The sequence below is a fragment of the Spermophilus citellus genome, assembly GCF_964194105.1.
Source record: "Spermophilus citellus genome assembly, chromosome: 2".
NCBI lineage: Eukaryota > Metazoa > Chordata > Mammalia > Rodentia > Sciuridae > Spermophilus > Spermophilus citellus.
Genome location: NC_138183.1, coordinates 203,359,295 through 203,383,321, shown reverse-complemented (window position 1 = coordinate 203,383,321; position 24,027 = coordinate 203,359,295). Strand labels below are relative to the sequence as shown.

At 36.6% G+C, this 24,027-nt stretch overlaps 1 protein-coding gene across 2 annotated transcripts in view; it reads right to left on the bottom strand.

The window, feature by feature from the left end:
* The window catches only part of SWAP70 (switching B cell complex subunit SWAP70), a 70,219-nt gene that overhangs the window by 20,951 nt on the left and 25,241 nt on the right, over positions 1-24,027 (bottom strand). The window contains exons 3-4 of one of the 2 annotated variants that reach the window (XM_081279683.1): positions 12,750-12,923; positions 1,645-1,872 (exon numbers count right to left, since the gene is read on the bottom strand). In XM_081279683.1, coding sequence (XP_081135809.1) covers positions 1,645-1,872; positions 12,750-12,923 — 402 coding nt within the window. The remainder of the gene's footprint in view (positions 1-1,644; positions 1,873-12,749; positions 12,924-24,027) is intronic. The other variant, XM_081279684.1, reaches the window with a different exon arrangement.

Sequence of the window (24,027 nt, the reverse complement as noted above, 5' to 3'; positions counted from 1 at the left end):
AAAAAAAAATCAATGAAATTTTTAATATTAAATCTACAGATGCTGATAGGCTACAATAGACTATATCATCAAATGTATGATATTAACTTGGCTGCAAAGTTCATTTGATCATTATACTAAATTCTAATCATATAACTCGTTCGGTTTCTTAATCTTTGGACATTTAAGCAAAAGATATCTTATAGTACAATTCATTAGTAGTCCTATATCCTGCCATCTTAATGGGCCTTTAAGTCTTTAGAGACCATGTCTCATACCTCTTTGTAGCACCAAAACCTACACAAGTTAAGCATTAATTGATGTTTACTGATACACTCCATGGGGGGGGGGGGGGGCAAAGACAACAATATCACCTACTGAACAAATAAAGGAGCAAAACAAGTAAATAAACAATCAGTTATTGCTTCATATAAAAATGTAATAAGTTTGAAAGATCCACTAAAAATATATACAAATTCTATGTATCAAGCATTAAGCTTCCCATGTATATATCATATACTAGACTAGGTTTGGAGAAAACAGAGTAAAATAAGAAAAAATGAACTCTATTATATGAAAGTATCATTTTCTAAAAGACTATTTTTCTAATTTTAAAAAATAATATAAAATCATGTAGAAAGTCCAATAATACAGAAAAGGAATAAAAAGGAAAACATGATTCCAAAAATAAAAAAAAAAAAAAAATCACACTTTCCGGAGGCAATCACTGTGAATGTTTTGGTGAATATCCTTTCAGACTACTCCACACACATATATCACATGCTGCATGAAAGAGATCACAAGGTTCTGTAGATTGTTGCTTTTTCATTGAACAATATGCTATGAATATCTTTACAGATGAATGGGTATGAATATGCACATAATATGGGAAACGTAATTATTTAAATAGTTCCTTTAAAATAGTAGCATCTCAATTCTTAACCATATTTCAAAACTGTACCAGTAATTCTTTTAAAATGAGAGCCTAGGGCTAGGAGTGTAACTTGGTAGAACAGAGTTTACATAGAATGCAGGGGGCACTGAGTTTGATCACCAGCACTGGGGGAAAAAAAATGAAAGCCTAATAAAAAACTAGAAAAATAAGAGTATTATTCTTTTTTTTTAAAGAATCTTTAGCATTTATTTATTTTAAATTTATTTTTGTTGCTTTTTTTGCATTATTCTTGTTCTAAATCTAAAGTTTAATTTATAACTGGCCAGGCACAATAATATATACCTATAATCCCTGCTACTCAGAAGACTGCAGCAAAAGGATCACAAGTTTGAGGCTAGCCTGGCAACACTGCAAGACCCTGCCTCAAAATATATATATATATTTTTAAAGGCTGGGGATGTACTTTAGTGGCAGAGCAGCCCTGGGTTGAATCCTTAGCACCACAAAATTTTAAGAGAGAGAGTGGGTGGGGGGGGGGAGAGAGAGAGAGAATTTTTTAATATTTATTTTTTTAGTTCTCGGCAGACACAACATCTTTGTATGTGGTGCTGAGGATCGAACCCAGGCCGCATGCATGCCAGGCGAGTGCGCTACCGCTTGAGCCACATCCCCAGCCCTCATATCATCTTTAAAGAAAAAAAATTACTACTTTATTTCAAACATGTCAAATTCTAAAGATGAGGAAAATTACATAGTTATAGGATCCTTACCTGTTTTAACACATCTAATATAAGCTCATTAAACACTTCATTAATTGCCATAGATATCGTCTGCCGATCCATGCCTTTACTAAACTGTCCATTTCCAATAAGCTCAATAAGTTCCCACGCAGAAAGGCCATCTTTACTGTCATCAAAATTGATTTTATAATGTTCAAATTGTTCTTGTTGCCAGCCTCCTCCCATAGCTTCTGTAAGTTTCTTAAGCAGGTATTCAATCTGTGTAAAAAAAATTTAAAAAAAATTTTTTTAATTATTTCCTACTTACTAATGGTCAACTTAGAAAATATTATTTGGAGTTCCAAAAGTATATTTCTATAAAGAAACTATTGTCAGGGAAAGGGATATGGATAAAATGCCAATGGTTCTTTCTTAGCCTAGAGTAAGCAAAAGAATCAAAAGTTGGTAACCAGGAGGCTGAGGCAGGAAGATCACAAGTTCAAAGCCAGCCTCAGCAAAAGCAAGGCACTAAGCAACTCAGTGAGACCCTGTCTCTAAAAAAATTTCAAAATAGGGCTGGGGATGTGGCTCAGTGATTGAATGCCCTTGAGTTTAATCCCCGGTACTCAGCCCCCCCCAAAAAAAAAAGTTGATGACCCTCTAACAGTGTATTTATATACAGAACTAAAGTAAACTACAAATACAAAACTACACACAAATTTATTATTGTGATCTGATTACTCTCTGTTGTCTACTTCAATGTCAAAACAATAATCTTTTTTAATTGTAGTTGGACATAATACCTTTTTTTTTTTAGATGTTGATGGACCTTTATTTTACTCATTCATTTATGTGCAGTGCTGAGAATCAACCCAGCTCCTCACACATGCTAGGCAAGCACTCTATCACTGAGCCACAACCCCAACCCCAGAACAATAATCTTATTAAACTAACATACAAGAGCTAAATTAAATAAACATCTCAAAGTAGAATACAAAAGTTAACTCCCCATTTACATATTTTCTGTGTAAACCAGTTATTTGATTCACGCTTCCTCTTTCCATTAGAATACTGGGAATAATGGCTGAATTACCAGCCTGAGCCAAAGCAGCTTACTAAATCCTGAATCACACCTATATGTAGAAAATACTACTATTGAAATAATAGCAGCTAAACAAAACAATGAGGCAGTAATACTAAATGAGACTTTGGTATCTCTTTTCTTCTGGAAAGCCTGGGAATCGTACAGAGCTCTCAAAACTCAGCATGTTCAAAAAGGAATAAATCACCTCTTTTCAAATTGTTTCCCCTTTATTCTTGATTTCAATTGGGAGCAACAGCATTCACATGTTTATCCATAGCAGGATTCTTTTTCCTCACCCTTTACATCAAACTAGTGACAAATCTTGCTGATATTACTTTCCTAAATCAGTGTTTTCAAACTGTGGGTTATGGTCCACTATGAAATCAATTCAATGGGTGGGCAATAACCAGCAATTTTTGAAAAATACTTGTGTTCAACCACAATTAAAACAAATACTGCTTTGTAATAAGTTTTATTCTATTTATGCTGGTCATAATATAAAATGTTTCTCTTGGGCTGGGGTTGTGGCTTAGCGGTAGAGCAATCGCCTTGCACGTGTGAGACCTGGGTTCGATCCTCAGCACCACATAAAAATAAATAAGTGAAATAAAGGTATTGTGTCCAACTACAACTAAAAAATAAATATTAAAAAAAATAAATAAAATGTTTCTCTTCTTATGGGTTGAAATCAAAAGAAAATGAAAAACTTTGTCAAAAATATTTCTACCATTTGCCTTGCTTTGGGCCTCCTATTTGTCTTCCCTGCCTCCAATGTGGCCCCTTTTCAGTCTATATTCTGCCAAAGGGATTTTTTAAAAACAAAAACTTGAGGCTGTCACTCTCCTCTCTAAATCTTCCTTGGCTCTCTATCATCTCAAAGATAAAGGCATGCTTTCCATCCCTGGGTAATCATCCTCCAGCCTAATTTCTCTAGCATGCCTTCCCTTAAGTCCCAATTCACCACCTCTATCACAGATCACAAGTTACAAACTCTAAAGGGCTGAATGACAAATATTTATTCATCTCTATCACATGTTCTTCTCTGTTTTTACTTCTAGCCCTTTAGAAATACAAAAAAGTAAATGCAGGGACTTTACAAAATAGGCTATGAGCTGAGTTTGGCCAGCAAGCAGTAGAGTGTCAACACCTGCATGGATTTTAACTTGGGTACCCATTTAACATGCTGCTTCTATGCTTCTATGCCTTGTCTCCTGTCTAGAACATATTTTCCATTTTTCTACCTTTGTTAAAGTTTTGTTAAAGTTCTACATCCACCTCCAGGATATTCCTGCTCAAAGTAAGGTCTGTGCTTTGGCATCACTCAGGAGCCTGCTCAAAATGAAGATTCTCAGGTCCCACCAAAGATTCCAAATCAGAATCTACATTTTAACAAGTAACCCAGGTATCCACACCTGCACAGTAAAGTTTGAAAAGCACTGTCCTAGCAAACCTGTTCTGACCAGCCCTAATACAGGTCCAGCAATCCTCTTCTAGGTCACTGTACGTAACATACTGTACTGAAATGTTTTCACTCATTTGCTTTTCTACCATTTTTTTAATTCCTTGTAGAAGGGAAGATGTCCCACTCGCCTGATTTGCATTCCCAGTTTTCAGCACAGTACCTAGAACACAGCACGTCTAAACTAATAACTGCTAAACTAAAATAAGATAAGCCTCAAATTTTTCAACTATGAAATGAGCATAACAATATGAATCATATAGAACTACTATGGGATAAAAGGAGAAAAATACAGAGCAATTTTCACAATGCCTGGCATATAGTAGGTACTCCAATGTTGTTTCCCTTCTTCACTGAGTAGAATATTTGTCAAAAACAGAGAAAGTAAATTTTATTTGCTACAAACAGAATTATGATTTAATTTTTTCCTTATCCTTTGCACTCCATTAACTTGGTTATAATGTTGTTCATAAAACAATATATTTTAATAGAAAAAGAAAGAAATACATATGTGCAAAGAAATATACATTTACAAAATATCAGAAAATCAAAAATATCAAGAGTTCTTCTGATTAAATTCAATGAGATATAAACTCCTTTAGAAAAAATTATCTTATACCTTAAAACAGCACATAGTGGGTATTCAATAAATGTTCACTTTTGGTCTTTCCCTCGCTGTATCTTGCTGAGATACATTGGCTACTGTTATGCCTATCAGATATTAAGTAGTTTCTTGGCTCTTAAGTAGAAATAACAGGGATAGACAGTGGAAGAGAGAAAAGGGAAATGGTTAATAAGAGGGATGAGGAGCGGGAGATACAGCTCAGTAGCAGAAGGTTTGCTCAGCATCTGGAGGCCCTGGGTTCAATCCCCAGTACAGAGAGGAGGAAGTAAGAAAAAGAAAAGGACAGAAAAGATGAAGGGAACAAAAAAGATAATAGTCAATGAGAGATTGAAGAGAGCCAAAAAATAAAATAAGAGTTAAAAGACACTAATATACACAATTGCTCAAGGTGAAATAACTTAGCGGAATTAACATGTATAAAAATTCAAGCTTACTAAAAGGCAGCAAAAAGTGCCCAGGCTGCCAGATTATATAACTCGGGGTTCAGGGAGTACAGACTCAACTAGAAATTTGGCAGTACAGCCAAAAGAAGCACATGTGCATGCCACGTGTGTGCACAGAATAATGGATGAGTGGGTGTGACAAGATGGTGCAGCTCACAAGTCAGGAAATTGCTTCATCTACCACTATGAATGAGCACAAGTCTCTTACATTCCAAGCTTCAGTTTCCTCTGCAGTATCAGAGATCTTTTATAATGTCTGCAACTCAGAAATTGCCTGTTAACAGTCAATCAGCTCTAGAGGCATCTTCCCAGGTTCACCCTGAAACTTTCCAAAGGTACCCTCCCAAGCCTAATGAGGCTCTCAGCACCCAGAATCTACCTGCTCAGCAACCCTAGTGACTCTGAAAGGGCAACTAATCTAGATGCACTCCTGTTGACTTTCAACACATTCACATACTTACCATAACCAAATAACTTGAGGAACTTTTGTTTCATTATAGTGGGCAAGGAAAGACAAACATTCCCATTCTAAACTATTCAATTATACTAAATAATAAATCACATGCTGCCATGCTAGTCTCCAGTGGCCTGCACTAATTCTGAGAGCTCATTCAATTTCAGGAAGCAGCTTACTTCCTCCTTCCAAGCAAGTTTCACCAAAAATAACAAAGAATAAACTTTCAATCTGCGTGTGATTTTCTAGGCGTTCAGCTCAAAATTTTATTCTGTTAAAAGTTCTTTCCTTGTCATCATCAAAAGGGGCATTTATAGGCTTAAAACAATTCAGGTTTTATTTCACTTAGAGCCTCTTAAAACTATTTCAGGCAATTCTTCCAAATAAGTCCACAAGAGACACATCCTGTTTTATTCTTAGTGCTGTGGGAAATGAATACGAAGTAGAAACTATACAGATACACACTTCCAGGAATATCATCTGAGGAAAATTACGGAATCAACTCAAATGGGGATACTACTTTCTGACATCTATGTGAATCATCTTAACTCTGCTTTAAGTTGTTTAAATATTGATTTAACATTCTTGACACTACTTTCTGTTAGTTTTCCATTAACTGAATCAAATGCAAATTTACTATCACTCAACATTATTCATACAAATGTCCCTATAGTATTAACTAAAGTAGAAGGAAAAAAATCTTCCTTAAAAACACTCACACTGGGGCTGGGGCGACAGCTCAGTGGTAGAGTGCTTGCCTAGCACATGTGAGGCCCTGGGTTTGATCCTCAGCACCACATACAAATGAATAAATAGAATAAAGGTATTAAAAAAATTCCTTCCTTAATAAAATAAAAAAAACACACTGCTGGGGTTGTGGCTCAGAGGTAGAGTGCTCACCTGGCATGCATGGGTTTGATCCTCGGCGCCACATAAAAATAAAATAAAGGTATTGTGTTCACCTAAACTTAAAAAAAAAAATTAGAAACAAAAAAGAACTTATTAAAAAAAAACAACAACAACAACTCACTCACACTGAGCCAGACACGGTGGCACACGCCTATAATCCAAACAAATTGGGAGGCTGAGGCAGGAGGATCACAAGTTCAAAACCCACCTCAGCAACTCAGCAAAGCACTTAGCAATTCAGCAAGATCCTGTCTCTAAATAAAATATAAAAAGGGCTGGGGGATGTGGTTCAGTAGTTAAGTGCTCCTGGGTTCAATCCCTGGTACCAAAAAAATAAAAAATACTCGCACTGGGGGCATACTTGGTGGTGGAGTGCTTGCTTAGTATGTGTAATGCTCTGGGTTGCATCCACAGTACTGAGGGGGAGTGGGGGGTGGCGCAGACAGTAGATACATTACTGGAAGCAAGATTATTTTATAAGGCCTAAAAACCGTTGAAAAGATTACAAGCTAAACCCAGATGTACACTCATGACAAATTAAAACATTTTGAATTTTATTTTTAAATATATGTTTTCACACTTTATTAAAATCTGTAAGTCTAAAACTAGGTTCAAATACAATTTTTATAATGCTATTACATCATTTAGAAAGGAAGCAAAACCTAATGTGATGTGTTTTCCATGATGTAGTGCAACCTTGGGTTTGCTATGCCTAGCCGAAGGTGATAGATACACTAAGAGCTCAGTAAGTACAAGTCCACACGTTAAACCTCAGGAGCCTGGTTCAACAGCCAAAGCAGTTCCCTATTCATCTGTTTCAATGACCCTTCTTTCCCTGCATAGCATGCCTGTCCACAGAGAAATAATCTACAATGCTAATTCTAATTCTACTTCTGGGGAGAAGAAATGCTGAGGCAGTTAAAAGCCAAAAAAGTACAAACAAAAACATGACAAGGTATGCTAACTATTCTAATGAATCAAAGAGAAGCTGTTCTTTTTTCAAATGAGATGAACTTTTTTTCAGAGAGACACCAAGACATTCATTTCAGCCTTCAATGAAGGTAAGTCCTCTGAAAAGTCTGGGCTGGGCTCTGGGCTGCAGAAAGGATAGTCATGACACACATTGAGGCCCATATGGGTCCTATCCTTCAGGCCATCTGCAGCACAAGTTTTTTTAAGTTTCTTAGAGTAGTCAGGAGGCTGATGTTGTCTGGTTCCCTTCACAGATGTGGCTCAGTGATAATTTAAAGCCCATGACAAGTATCCCTCATCAAGCAAGTACTGTTACATCAAGAAATAAAATTGTCTCGTTTCTCATTAATTTCTTTTTTTTCCTCTTTCCACATTTTTTATTAGAGCATTATAGTTACACATAATGAGGGGACTTGTTGTTACATATTTGTACATACACACAATATAACAATATAATTTGGCCAGTATCACCCCCCAGCACTTCCCTCCTTACTAATTTCTAATTCTGAAATCAGGACAAGGTCACCATAAATATTTTAGTGATGGAAGAAAACAAAACATCAATGGTAAAGACCAACGCCATCTCCAGTTCCAAAACACTATATATATATATATATATATATATATCTGGAATACTGAGTGTAATTATAAAATGTCTTTAAAGACATTATTGGAAATCTTATTTGCACAGTTTTTCCAAGCAACAATCAAGTTTTTAAAAATACAATTGTATACCTTTTTCTACATCTATCATCACTCCATTTCCCTCATGTCTCTGTATTAAGCTAGACAATTTCCTTGGACAAATATTCCATAGCATGTTATCTTTTTTATTTACCCTTTAGCCTACATACACGATTAATACATCACTACTGTTATTTAACACTAAGAAACATTCCTTCTACTACAGTGAAACTGCCTTTTCCTTAATTACCAATGACCACCAATAGTTAATCCAAAAATTATCACTAATTTTTCTGTAGGATCTAGGGCCAGTATCATCCTTCTGCCACTTAGAACTTTTTGTTTCTTTGACAACACTCTCCCGATTCTCCTTCTATCTCATAGCCTGTTCAATTCAGCTTCCTTTACCAAATCTACTTCCTCCTCCTGCTACAGAAACAGTCCCAAGGTTCTGCCCTTGGCCCTCAAAATTCCCACTGCAATCCCTTCCTCTGTGATTTAATTTAATTTACTTCCATGGTTTCCCTACCTCTATCTCCAGCTCTGGCCTCTAATAAGCTCTAGATTGTTTACTTTTAATTGATTACATTCCACAAGGATATCCCACCTAAAATGCCAAATGTAGCACATCCATCATGTCCTCAATCTGTTGATCACCTATCACTTATTCTCTGTATTCCCTCTGTCACTGTCTCCTCCCACCTACACACATGCATACTTCCTCCCACCCTCCCCCAACACCTCTTTTCATGAGCACTCATCATGGGTCCAGGCACTATGTTAAATGCTTCACACATGTCAACTTTTTTCAGTCCTCACAAAGTATGCTGAAGAAAGTAGGCATCCCCATTTTAAGATGAAGAAACCCAAACAGAGAGATTAAGTCATGTGTCACATAGCTAATAAGTAAGTAAAGTTGGGTTTCAAACCAATCAGTCTGATTTCAAAGACAAAAACACTATATTATCTCCAGTTGCCCAGGCCTGCTACCTCCCCACAGACAGGCACTATGCACTTGATCCTGTGACCCCTAGGATCCTTCCATCTGGTCTTCTTTTCCATTCTCACTGATACTACACCATAGTCATCAGTGCCACTTACCTTTTCTTAGCTTCCCATCTCTCCATATTTTATTATTCACCTATTACTCTCTTGCTCAGAAACCATGAGTGGCTCACAGCTACCCACTGTGTACAGGAAAAAGTCAAAATTCTCCAGCCTTGTCCACCACTCTCTTCTTCAATGTCATCATGTTCCAGTTAGATAGGACATGTGGCATTCTTTTGTGACTGCCCAGCATCTAACTCCCTTTTTTAAAAAAAAATGTTTATTTAGTTGTCGATGAACACACAGTCTCTTTATTTATTTTTATATGGTGCTGGGGATTGAACCCATATGAGGCAAGCACTTTAACACTGAGCTATAGCCTCCGCCCCCTAACTCCCTTCTTAAGCCTTGGGAATTCCCTACCTCCACAAAGTAGAAGGTGAAAATACAAATGCACCTTTCCAAGCCTCCTTTGTAGCTAGCACTAGTGCTTCACCAAGGCCACACCAATTAGATGCATCATGTCTAATTCTGAATTTAGACAGGATTCTATGGAGAACTCTCCCTGGTAGCAGGAGCTATGTGAGTTCCTGGGCAGCAGAGTGTCCAGGCCAGAGGTATTCCACAGTTCAAGTGTAATACCTGCCCTCTGGTGGCTGCAGCCATTTTCCTGTGGCTCTTCATTGGAATAACTGGTACAAACTAGGCTACATAGCCTTTGCACCCGATTTTTCAGTCATCATGATGTTCTATGAGCTACCCACAGCATCCTTTTAAAAAAGAAAAAAAATTTATTTTAAATTGTACTAAATATAAGTGTTCTTTGACACCCACATACCAGATTATACGTATTCAAAATTTACACACATTGATTAATGTTGGTTAGTTTCCTTGGGAAGGAGACTGTGGTACTGACTTTGAGGTGACAAGTTTATTGAAAGGGATCAGTATCCTTTTCAAAAAATATTTTATTTTTGGCTTACATCAGCCAAGTTGGCTGTTTCCAAGTAAGCATATTGACTGGCAATTCACTCATACTGGGTATCTTGCCCATTTCAAACATACCCTTTGCTTTTCTACCTCATATAACTACAACTATTTCTTCTATCCAGAATTATTCTTCTCTGCCTTCTCCATTAATTGAAATCCTCCCTATCCTTTAGTCCAGTATAAATTCTACTTTCCCCATAAATAAAATAGCTAATGCTTAGTGACTGCTTTCCTTAGTCCAGGCATTCTCTCATTAGACCTTCTTAAAAACACTAGAAAGAAGACAGTAGCATTATCCCTATTTTAAAGCTCAGGAAATTGCAGCAAAAATAAAATAAGTAAATTGCCCAAGGTCACATAGCTAGTGAACAGAGATGGAGCCAGGAAATTTGACACTTGAACTTGTTAGGAAATGAGCATGTTACAAATTGCAGTTCATCAGCCAAATCTGACTCATCATCTATTTTTATACACCTATGATCTAAGAGTAATTTTCACATTTTTAAATAGTTGGGGGGATCAAAATAGTATTTCACAATCCACAAAAAAATACATGAAATTCCAATTTTTTAAAAAAAATATATTTTTATTAGTTGTTGATGGATCTTTTTTTTTTTTAATTTATATATATGCGGTGCTGAGGATTGAACCCAGTGCCTCACACATGCTAGGCAAGTGCTCTACAACTGAGCCACAACCCCAGCCCATGAAATTACAATTTTAACTCTATAAATGACAGTTTTATCAAGAGACAGCCATGCACCGACTGTGACACTTTCATGCTACAACAGCAGAGCTGAGCACGTCTGGTATGGGTTTAAAAGCCCACAAAGCCTCAAATACTTAATGTATGGCCCATGACTAAAAGAGTTTAAAATATTGTTTTTAACCACTACATTATATTGCCTCTCTTTAAAAAAGACTTCCCTGATCCCTTAATTCCCCCGAGATGGAATAAAGTTTTCCCTTTGGTACATTTGCACCATATTTGCTTTTCTAAAGGGCAGTCTGTTTTTGCTTTACATTACATTTGACTTATTATTCTCCTCAGTAGACTGTAAATTCCTTGAAGACAAGCAGTAACAATTTCTACTTTATATTCTCGTTGGTGCCTCACTTATTGTTGGCAGTCAGAAAAGGTTTACTGATTTAAATAAAAATATGACAGTGCAAACTTTTAAGATTTCAATTATTTTCTTAACATGAACATGAATCATAAAAGTCAGAAATTAGGGCTACAGATGCAGCTCAGTGGTAAAGTGATGGCCTAGCATGCATGAGGCCCTGGTTTCAATCCCCAAGACCAAAGGGGGGGAAAAAAATAGAGGCTAACCTAGCCTGAATGGGTAAAAATAGGCATTCTCAACCACTTCTTGAGATGTATAAATTGGTACATATAGTCTTTCTGGAGGGCAATTTTCTCTTGTTCATGTGATGCCTTAAAAGTGTTCATTTCTTAGGATTTATAATTATTCTGCTAGAAATTTATTTTAAAGAAATAAGTAAGTTAGTAAGCAAAAAATGTACTCAGAGGAGTCAACACACTTAATGAGTGCACATTACATGCTGGGCACTGAGCTAAATCCTTAAATGCAGAATCTCACAACCCTTAGCACAAACACTATTATTAACCTTATTTCATGGATAGGGAAATTAAGACATAAGAGTAATTTTTGCAGGGTCAAGTGATTACAGATGACTTTTTTAAAATGAGAGGACTAGCTGATTTTAATTTTGCACATTATTAGTCTTCCACAAATCTACCACCGCAATGAGCGTGAATTACATGAATCAATTTTGGGGTGGTAAGGCAGCACAGATACAATACTTCTATTTTTCCTATTTTCTAAGAGTTCAAGAAAAATAGCCCAGAACAAAACAAGCAGATGTCCTTTTTCATTTACTTTGAAAAGTACTGTAAAAAGTCATCCTCTTAGACTTTAAAACAAGAACAGTATTTATTGGCTGGGGTTATAGGTCAGTTGGTAGAGCACTTGCCCAGCACATCTGAGGCACTGAGTTCGATCCTCAGCATCACATTAAAAAAAAAAATAAAAGTATTGTGCCCATCTACTATAAAAAATATTTTTAAAAAAACAAAGAATAATATTTACTCATAAAACAACCGTGAAAACAACATTCTGGATCCTCTTCCCCACACAGCATCACTCAGCCAGGTGTTATGGTTTTGCCAATATGGAAGTAGATAGAAAATTACGTTGTCACTTATACTGAACAAGACTTTGGACACAAGGATGGCATTTACAGAGGAAAAATTCCATCCTCTCTACAAATCTCCAGAGGTTTTACATACCCCCAAATCACTTAAGTTTGGGGCTTTTCTGGAGACAAGCTGTTTTGCCTTTATTCTAAAAACACTAGTCAAGGTTCTCCTTCCCTATCTACACTAAATCAACACAAATACTTCCAAGTCAGATCTAATCAATGCTAAGATAGCCAGGTAAAAACTCCCCAAAGCCACACCTTACCTCTTCAGGAACAATAATTAATGGATACTTGTCCTCAGATAAAAAGTTGAAAATAACCCATACTTTAAATGCATCTTCTTCTGTAATAAGCAGAGGGCTCTTTGTGAGGTTTTTTTTTACACAGAGGGTCCAACACATTCTATTGAATTCAATCTTGTCAAAGTTATCTTGGACCTAAAAAGGAATGAGAAAAAACTCCAATAAAACAGTTCAAAATAAGGGTTATATAAGCCAAGTAAAATAGAAGGAAAAGCCTTCTTGAGGATTCTATGTTAATCAATTCAACTAACCAACAGCCATACCCCACATATTTGCTCTAAGTAATGCACTTTCAATTGTTCAACTGAGAACATTATGTTTATCCTGACACTGAAGCAATGTCTGTCCACATCACTAACTGGGCAGTTATTGACCTGTCAAATAGTTTGGGTTTTTTTTTTCATGGATACACACTAGCTTTTATATAGATTAGCAACCTAATAAAAAGGAGGAGCTGAGAATGTCATTACTCAGTGTTAGCCACATCAGATACCTCATCTATACCTATATGGTCAAAGAAGAGTCCATCTTTTAGAAACTCTGAAAAGATAGCCTTGTCATTTTTCACTCATTCATTTAAGCAATCAATATTCCCTCAGCATTTACTATGAGCCAAATATTATGCTATAAATTAAGGATACAAAGAAATAAGAACTTGCTCTTAGAATGTACACAGTTTATTAAAGAAAACTTATGTAGCTGGGCGTGGTGGTGCACAACTTTAATCCCAACAGCTTGGAGGCTGAGGCAAGAGGATCACAAGTTCAAAGCCAGCCTTGGCAATTTAGCTAGGCCCAAAGCAACTTAGCAAGACCCTGTCTCAAAATAAAAAATAAAAAGGGTGGAATTAATTCAATACCCAATACCAAAAACAAAACAAAACATAGGTAAAAGACGAAGTATAATGTAACAGTGTATGATTCAAAAGATTTTTTTCACTATTCAACAAGTAAAGTTCAGAGAGCAATTATTATTTGCCAGGAAAAGTGCAAAGACACCCAACATAATACTAGTCCATGTGTCTGAGGAACATAAAAACAAGTACTATGATAAACAGAGAATTCCATGGGAACACAGAAGAACTAATTCAATCTTAAGATTCAAGGGAAGATTTGCAGAATGAGTGCTATGACAACAAAGCTGAGTCCCAAAGGACCTTCAAAAGTCCAACAAATTAAAAATGGGATGCAGGATATTCCAGGTAGTAAAACAGAATGTGAAAAAGTCCAGAGGTAAAGACAACTATGGTTAGTTTGGAAGGACCATAGTAAGTTTAATGCACTTGATGCTGAAGGGTGATATCAGAAAGGCTCCTTATAAATGCAGCGAACAGAAACCATCTTGAGTTCCTTTAAATAGAAAAGAAATTTATTGGAAAAACAATTGGGCAACCTCTCAGATCCAAAATGAGAGCTGGAAAATAGAGATGCCGATATCAGGTTACTACCAAGGCAGGGTAGGGAGCCAGAACTATATCCAAAAACAATCACAGAAGAGTCTGGGAGAGATGTGAGGATACCACCATTGTCCACAGGGGTTGTCACGCCCTTCCTGATTCTCTTGCCACTCTCTGCAGTGGGTCTCCACTAAGCCTGGGCCACATTCCTGTGCTCTGGCTACCAAAGAAGCAGGAAAAATGATGATCCAAACTTTTCAGCTCTCAATGTGAGACAGGTTCTGTTTCCCACCAAGACCCTATTGGATGGAAAACTTTTAAATGCTAGAAAGACCCAAAACGGCAAATGTCCACTACATGGAACATAATGAAAGGTGAAGCTAGAGAGGTAGATGAAGACTGGGTCATAAAGAGCCTGATCATTCAACTTTCTACTGATAGAGCGGGTGGATCCACAATCCTCATTTTCAAAGCCATATTTGGGGACAATATGAAAGATGTCCTTGAGGAGGCAGGAATGGCCAGCAGGACATGAGCAAAGCTTTTCATTTTTGGAGAGAGATGAATAAAAAGTTCTGTGTACTCTGTAGGGAAGAAATCACTAGCTAGCTGCAGGGAGAAGCTTCTTTTGATCTCTAGTTAGAATTTCTGGTTGGCAAACCAGTCCCCCCCCCCCAACACCCCGGGAGTAGGAAGATCTCCTTTTGTTTTGCCTTCAGAACCTCATCTCTGTGTGGCACTATTTTCCATGCCTACATCACACACAACTGACTCGATAAAGGGAAAGCAGCAAGGGCAACAGTAATTGCTGCTGCTAAAGGTAAATATCATCCCTATTTCACAAATCAGGAAATAGAAGTTTGGAAAAACTGAGTACTTTTATCAGGTTCACATAGCTAGTAAATGTCAAAACCAGAGTTTCAACGAAAGCTCAAATGCCAGTTTTTTTCAAACTGCTGGCTAAACTCAATAGATGGAGACCATCTATGTCATAGAGGACACCTATGCAGAACTAGTATCAAAGGCCACTACCACCAGCTCCACCCACACCCTGAAAACACTAAGTGGAAGATATGCCACACAGGAGAAATGACATGTTCATGAAAGCATATCTTGCTCTGAGGAACAAGAAGTGATTCTATGTGGAATATGTGGTGAATCATAGAATTCCCAAAAGGGAGGAGCTAGAAAAGTGGCTGCAAAAGCAAAGAAAGACCAAATTATGAAGGACTTAATAATTCTAACAAACAGCCTGTACAAAAACACCAGCTGAAGGGTTTTAGAACAGAAAACAAGCAGGTCATAGGCAGCCCAGGTTAGTACTTTGTAGAAAAGATGATATTTAAAGTGAACTTTAAGATATAGAGATCGTTCTAAAGGACAGGAGAAGAAAAGCCATGAGCCAAGGCACAAAGGCAACAGGTGCCACCTGGGTATGGGGAATGGTGAGTAGCCAAGTTGGGTTGACAAGGCTGCAGGAATAAGCTAAAGGCTGATGTATGCTATGCTTTGGAATTGACTTTATTAATACAGGAGGAAATCAGCAAAGGTTTTTGAGTAAAGAGCAACAATTAGTTCTATGTTTTAGGAAAATTATACAGACAAAATTACACTAGGTGGGTTTCAATAGGTAAAAGACCATATATAGAGGGGGAAAAAAAAGATCAGAAAATTACTGCAAAACTACCAGGCAAAAAGAATTAATGACCCCAACTAGAGTAAGATCTTGGTAAAAATGGATAGAAGGGATGAATATAAAACAGATAAGATTTGGGGACTAGATCAGTGTCTTGACAAAACAAAGGAGAGGGCTGTGGATGTAACTCAATGGTACAGTACTTGCCTGGTATGTGCAAGGTACTGGGTTCAAACTCCAGCATTGCAAACAACAACAACAAGGGGAGAGGGAAAGGGAAAGTGTTCAGTTATGGACATCCTGAAGTTCTGCCGAGACATTTAGACACAGGTATCCAAAGACAACCAGAAAAGTGACATGCAACCTATAAGAGAGGCAGATTTATGAATCAAATGCAAAATCAAAATGACTGAAGTCACAATTGCCAATGAGATCACTGAAAGAGAACATAAGGCAAGAAAAGAAATGAGGTCAAAAATGGAACTTCAGCGGCTGGAGCTGTGGCTCAGCAGTAGAGGGCTCATCTAGCACGGGCGAAGCCCTGGGTTCAATCCTCAGCACCACGTAAAAATAAAATAAAAAGGTATTGTGTCTAACTACAACTAAAATTTTTAAAAAAGTAGAACTTCAAGGTACACCTGAAGTTCCATTTTTACAAAGGGAGAGGAGGAAAAGTAATTATAATGAAAGAACCAAAGTGGTAGAAAACAAGAAACAATGAAAACTGTGAGAAAATAGTTAAGAAAAAATTTTTATTAATAGTGTCCAATGCCACAGAGAGGTCATAGGAAAAGGGAGTTTAAAAAAGACCACTATGGGCTGGGGATGTGGCTCAAGCAGTAGCGTGCTCGCCTGGCATGCGTACGGCCCGGGTTCGATCCTCAGCACCACATACAAAGATGTTGTGTCCGCCGAAAACTAAAAAAATAAATGTTAAAAAAAAATCTCTGTCTCTCTTTCTTTCTCTCTCAAAAAAAAGACCACAGGGGCTGGGGATGTGGCTCAAGCGGTGGCGCGCTCGCCTGGCATGCGTGCGGCCCGGGTTCGATCCTCAGCACCACATACCAACAAAGATGTTGTGTCTGCCAAGAACTAAAAAAAAAATAAATATTAAAAAAATTCTCTCTTTCTCTCTCTCTCTCTCTCTCTCTCTCTCTCTCTCTCTCCTCTCTCTCACTCTCTCTTAAAAAAAAAAAAAAAAAAGACCACTGATTTTGCAATTCTGAGATCACTAGTTACCTCCAGATTGTAACTGGGGCCGGAAACCAATTATATTTTCCATATGTCAGATTGCTTAAGAAAGAACAGTAGCTTTTTGAACCAAGTTCACTATATCTTACTTATTTTTAATAAGCTGTCTGGCTCATTTCTTCTCTAAAGCCTAATCGACTACTTTGGTTTATTCTTGTTCAAAGGTATATTAAATGATGGAATTTACACTTTTAAAAAAGTACAATATTGCCAGGCACAGTGGCACACACCTGTAATCCCAGCAACTCAGGTAGCTGAAGCAAAAGGACAACCTCAGCAATTTAACAAGACCCTGTCTCAAAATAAAAAATAAAAAGAGATGGGGTGCATGCAGTTCAGTGATAAAGTGCCCCTGGGTTCAATCCCTAGTACTATAAAAAGTACAATATCAATTCATATAAGAAAAGTCCACAGCAACCTTCATACTTGATGGTGAATAAACAAAAAGCCTTTCCTTAAAGTTCCTCAAGGAATAAGGCAAGGGTGCCCACTCTTGCCACTTCTCAACACAGCACTGAAAGTTCTAACCAGAGCAATTACACACTAAAAGAAGTAAGAAGCATCCAAACTGGAAAGGAAGAAGTAAAATTACCTTTTTGTGTATGACACGATCTTATATGTAGTAACCCCTAAAGTTCCACACAAACACCACTAGAATAAATGAATTTAGCAAAGTTGCAGGACACAAAAATCAACGCCCACAAATCCGTTACATTTCTATATACTTACAATGAATAATCCCAAAACAAAATTAAGAAAGTTATCAGTTACTGAAGAGAGACACTTCACATAAGAAGAAATACAATCAGTCAACAAATATATGAAAAAATGTTCAACAACTCTAGCAATTAGAGAAATGCAAATTAAAACTTCACTGAGACTTCCTCTCACTCCAGTCAGAATGGAAATTATCAAGAACACAAGTAACAATATATTGACAACGATATTGGGGAAAAGTTACACTCATACATTCCTGGTAGTCCCACAAACTAGTACAACCATTCTGGAAAGCAATATGGAGATTTCTTAGAAAACCTGGAATGGAACCACAATTTGACCCAGTTATCCCACTCTTCAACATATATCCAAAAGACTTAAAATCAGCATACATAATGACATTGCCACATTAATATTTATAGCAGCTCAATTCACAATAGCTACGTTTTGGAAGCAACCTAAATGCCCTTCAACAGATGACTGGATAAAAAATGTGGTATATACACACAATGGAATATTACTCAGCTATAAAGAAGAATAAAATTATGGCATTTGCTGATAAATAGATGAAACTGTAGACTATCATGCTAAGTCAAACAAGCCAATCCCAAAAAAAAAAAAAAAAACAAAGGCCAATTGTTCTCTCTGATGTGTGGAGGCTAACACAATAAGTAAGGTGGGGGGATAGAAATTCATTGGATTAGACAAAGGAGAGGAATGAGGGAAGGATGGGGGATGGGAACAGGAAAGACAGAATGAATCAGACATAACTTTCTTATGTTCATATGTGAAGATACAACCAGTGAATATACATGTATAACCTCAAGAATGGGAAATTATACTCCATGTATGTAAAATATGTTGAAATACACTCTACTGTCAAGCATATCCAAAAAGAACAGATTTTTAAAAAGAAAATATCAGTTACAATAGCATCAAAAAGAATAAAATGCTCAGGAATTAAATTAACTAAGAAGGGGAAAAGACTTATACAATGAATACTTCAAAATGCTGCTGAAAGAAAGTTTAGGAGAAACAGATAAACAGATAAAGACAACCCACGTTGTTGGAAGACTTAATACTGTTAAGATGCTCACACAACTTAAGCAATCTATAGATTCAATGCAATCCCTATCAAAACCCCAATACACTGTTTGCAGAAACAAAAACATCTGAAATTCATATGGAATCTTAAGGCACCCCAAAATAGCCAAAAAAATCTTGGGGGAAAAAGAAATCAAAACTGGAAGCCACATACCTCCTGACTTCAAGACATATTACAAAGCTATAGTAATCAAAACAGCATAGTACTGACAAAAAAGACAGATATATAGACCAGTGAGTGGAACAGAATAGAGAACCCAGAAATAAACCATCATGCATATGATCAAATGATCTTCAACAAGGTTGCCAAGAATACACAACAGGGAAAAGATAAGAGTCTTCAACACATAGTACCAAGAAAACTGGATATTCATATTGACAGTGAATGAAGATAGATCCTTACTTAACATCACTTACAAAAAATTAACTCCGAATTTATTAAAGACCTAAATCTCCTAAGAGAAAACACAGGGGGTGAATGCTTGATGACACTGAATTGACAATGACATTCTTGGATGTGATATCAAAAAAAAAAAAAAAAAAAACAAGCAACAAAATCAAAAACAAAAATGGAACTACAACACGCTTAAAAACTTCTGCACCACAAAGGAAATAATCAACAGAGTAAAAAGGCAACCTACAGAGTGGAAGAAAATATTTTTAAAACCATATATTGGATAAGAGAGTAATATCTAAGCTGGATGCAGTTGTGAACAACCTGTAATACCAGCAATTCAGGAGGCAGAGGCAGGAAGGTGAGTTCAAAGCCAGCCACAGCAACTTTGTGAGACTTTCAGACACTTAGCGAGACCCTATCTCAAAATAAAAAATAAAAAGGACTGGGAATATAGCTTGTGGTAGAGCACCCATGGGTTCAACCCCCAATACCAAAAATAAAAAAAGAAGTTAACATCTAGAATATACCAAGAACTCCTACAACTCAACAACAACAATAAAATCAATTTAAAAATGGACAAAGAAGAAAAATAAAAATAAAAATGAACAAAGGATCTGAATAGACATGTCTCTAGAGAATATATACAAATTTTCAACAAGCATATGAAAAGATGCTCAACACATTTATCATCAGGAAAATGCAAATTAAAGTACAATGAGGGCTGGGTTGTGGCTCAGCGGTAGAGTGCTCCCCTCGCACATGCGAGACCGTGGGTTCGATCCTCAGCACCACATATAAATAAATAAAATAAAGGTATTGTGTCCAACTACAACTAAAAAGTAAATATTTTTTAAATAAATAAATAAAGATATTGTATCCATCTACAGCAAAAAAAATATTTTAAAAAAACTAAAAAGAAAACCTTAAAGAGATTTGCACACCACGTTCACTGCACCATTATTTACATTAGCCAACATATGGAAGCAACCTAAATATCCATCAGAAAGATGAACAGAGAAATGTGATATATATGTAAATATATAGATACATAGATAGCCAATAGAATATTATTTGACCTTAAAAAAAGGAAATTCTGTCATTTGCTACAACACAGATGAACCTTAAGAATATTATGCTAAGTGAAATAAGCCAATCATAAAAGTTAAATAATGCATGATTTCACTTATGAGATATCTAATTAAAGTAACTTGAATTCACTAAACCGAGAGAAGAATAGTGGTTGCCACGGTCTGGGGAAGAAGGAAAAGGGGCATTATCCAATAGAGTTGGAGGCCTTCAAGGAGAAAAAAGCTTTAGGGGCTGGAGTTGAAGCTCAGTGGTAGAGTGCTTGCCTCATACGTGTGAGGCACTGGGTTCAATTCCTAGCACTACATATAAATAAGCAAATAAAATAAAGGTCCATCAACAACTAAAAAAAATATTTAAAAAAAAAGAAGAAAAAGTTCTAGAAATCTCTCTACAGCAATATGCATATAATTTAAAATAACACATATGTCCTTAAAACTGTTAAAAGAGTAAATTTGTGTTATGCACTTTTAAACACAATTCTTTTTTAAAAAAATATTTTTTTTTAAGTTTAGATGGACACATCACAATGCCTTTATTTTTATATGGTGCTGAGGATCAAACCTGGGTCCCGCCCGTGCAAGGTGAGCTGAGCCACAATCCCAGCCCCTAAACACAATTCTTTCCATATATTTATTGGTGCATTATAATTATTCATTAATAGTAGGGTTCACACATGCACACAATATAACAATGTAACCAGGCCAATATCATTCTCCAGTATGTCCCATTTCCCTCTCTTCCTCCCTCCCCTGGTCCCTATCATAATTTTTTTCAGTACAAAACCCATCACTTTTCAACATTAAATAGTACATAAAGAATTAGCATTCAAGTGCTTTCACATGAGGGATTACACCAAACAAAGTAATAAAATTCCATTTGGGGTCTGCAGGATTTCATACACCAGATGCTAAAACAAATAGTGATGTTCAATGCTCTAAGAATAAAGGAACATATATAATGAGCTAATTTTTTAAACTGCTACCAAGTATTTGATTATTATTAAATTATATGATGTTCTGGAACGAAAAGATAAAATAGAGAAAAAGCAATATGCTGATCAGAGTGCACATAGAAGGCAACTATATGTGTAGGAAAGGGAAAAGAATAAATCATCTTTGCTGTTCATATAGTCAAGTCTGTATCAATATCTGTCTTTGGGGCTGGGGTTGTGGCTCAGCAGTAGAGCACTCATCTATCACATGCAAAGCATTGGGTTCGATCCTCAGCACCACATAAAAATAAATAAATAAATAAAGCTATTGTGTCCAATTACAACTAAAAAATATGTATATGTGAAAAAAAAATCTCTTTGAGCTGAACTGCAGCTCAAGACCTTTATTTTAGGTCCTCTCTTTTACTATACATCTGATAATATGCAAATATTTATTAGCTGTCTACTACAAGTCAGTCAGCATATGTAATATGAGAGTCCCACATAAATAAGACAGAGTCCCCACTTTACAGAGCTTCTAGTCACTAGGAATCTGATGTAATGAGGAATACAGTTATGTGCAATGCTACAATCAAGATGAGTTCAGGGTGCTCTGGAATATAATTCAGATGATGGGGATGGAGGCTGAATGCAAATTATGCTTACTTATGAAGGGTACATAAGGATTATTTAGGTGAAAATAGAGCAGAGTCATGAGCCAGGATTTTTCTGTTAGTGCTCTGCACTCAGCTATTGAATGGAAATGTCAAAGGGCTAGATGCTTAGGGATTGTTTCAGGAATGTGAAAAACAAAGTGCAAGGGATTGTTTACATAAGTTCATCATTTATTTTTTACCAATTTTTAAAAGGCTCAAGAATAGTAAATTTTTGCTGAGCGCAGTGGTGCACATCTATAATCCCAGGGCTCGGAAAACTGAGACGGGGGATTGAGAGTTCAAAGCCAGCCTCAGCAAAGTGAGGCGCTAAGCAACTCAGTGAGACCCTATCTCTAAATAAAATACAAAATAGGGCTGGAGATGTGGTTCAGTGGTTGAATGCCCCCGAGTTCAATCCCCAGTACAAAAAAAAAAAAAAAAAAGGAAAGTAAGTTTTTATATCTACTAGGATAGTGACAGTTATTAAAAAAAAAAGAGGAAGAAGAAAAAAAACAAGAAATAAGATGTGTATAAACAGTGAATGGGTGAACAAATGTGGTATGTCAACACAATGGAATATTATTCAGCCATAAAAATGAAGTACTGACACATGATACAACATGGATAAACCTTGAAAATATTATGTTATGTTAAAGAAGCCAGACACAAAAGACTACACTTTATACGATTCCATTAATAAGAAATATTCTGAACAAGCAAACCCAGGGAGTCAGAAAGTAGATTAATGGTTGCTAGAGGGCTGGGGAAAGGCAGAATGAGACTGACTACTTATAGATATTGGATTTCTTTGGGGGATTAGAGAATTAGAGATGATGACTGTATAACACAATGATGTACTAAAATTATTGAATTATACACCTTAAAATGGTAGGTTTGGGGCGTGAAATGGTAGGTCTGAGCTGGGGATACAGCTCAGAGATAAAGTACTTTCCTAGCACGCACAAGGCCCTGGTTGGTCCCCAGCACTGCAAAAAACAAACAAATAAAACAGTAAATTTTATGTTATGTCAATTATATCTCAATGGAAAAATATTAGTTTCATAAACCACTAAACCAGAGCAAAAGTACAAAAACCAAAAAAATGGAGAAGGCAAAAGGGGAAGATTCTTACAGCCACGCATACAATTCTAACCTCCAACTCTCTTCTGAGACCAAGTTCTAGATTTACTGTAGTTCACACAAAATCATGAATTCTTTAAAATAGAAGGCCATATTTTATTCACATTGCATCCTCTCTGCACTGTATGCAGGTTCATTTGCTCATCTGTTCACCAAGTACCAGTCATTGTGTTAAGACTGGACAACAGTGAATCAGCCCTCACCATCACAGAACTTACACACCACACTGTAAGCAGAATCCAACCCCAAACATCACAACAACAGCCTAGCACCTATATGCTGAAAATTCTTAGTCCTCAGAAGGAAAAGGATAGGATGCTGTGAGAACACATCATGAGATTGTTATTAGCTCTGGAAAGGGTGGGGTGCCACCTTAGGAAACCTCCCTGAGGAAGTGACAAGCACACAAATATCAGAGGATGGACAAGAAGTGACTGCATCTTAAGGATGGAGGAAGTCTTACAGCAGAGGAAGCAGCATATCTGAAGGCTCTGAGGCAGAAAGAGCCTGGGTAATATGAGGAACAGAGAAAGGTCAATGCTGTTGCATTGAAGTAAACAACTCAAATGCCTATCCATTGGTGAGTGTGTTAACAAAATGTGGTGAATCCATAACAGAATATTATTTGGCTATAAAAAGGAATGAAGCACTATTACATGTAACAACATGGATAAACCTTGAAAAATGTGCTAAGTAAAAGAAGCTAGAAACAAAAGGCTCCATATTATATGACTCCATTAACAATAAATGTCCAAAATATGCAAATCCATAGATAGAAAACAGACTGGTGCTACTGTTGTAAGAAGGGGGTTGTAAGAAGGAGAGTGTGATTGCTAATGAGTATGGAATTTTAGGGGGAAGGAATAGTGAAAATATTCCAAAATAGATTGTGGTAATAGGTCACACAAAATAGTAACTAAAC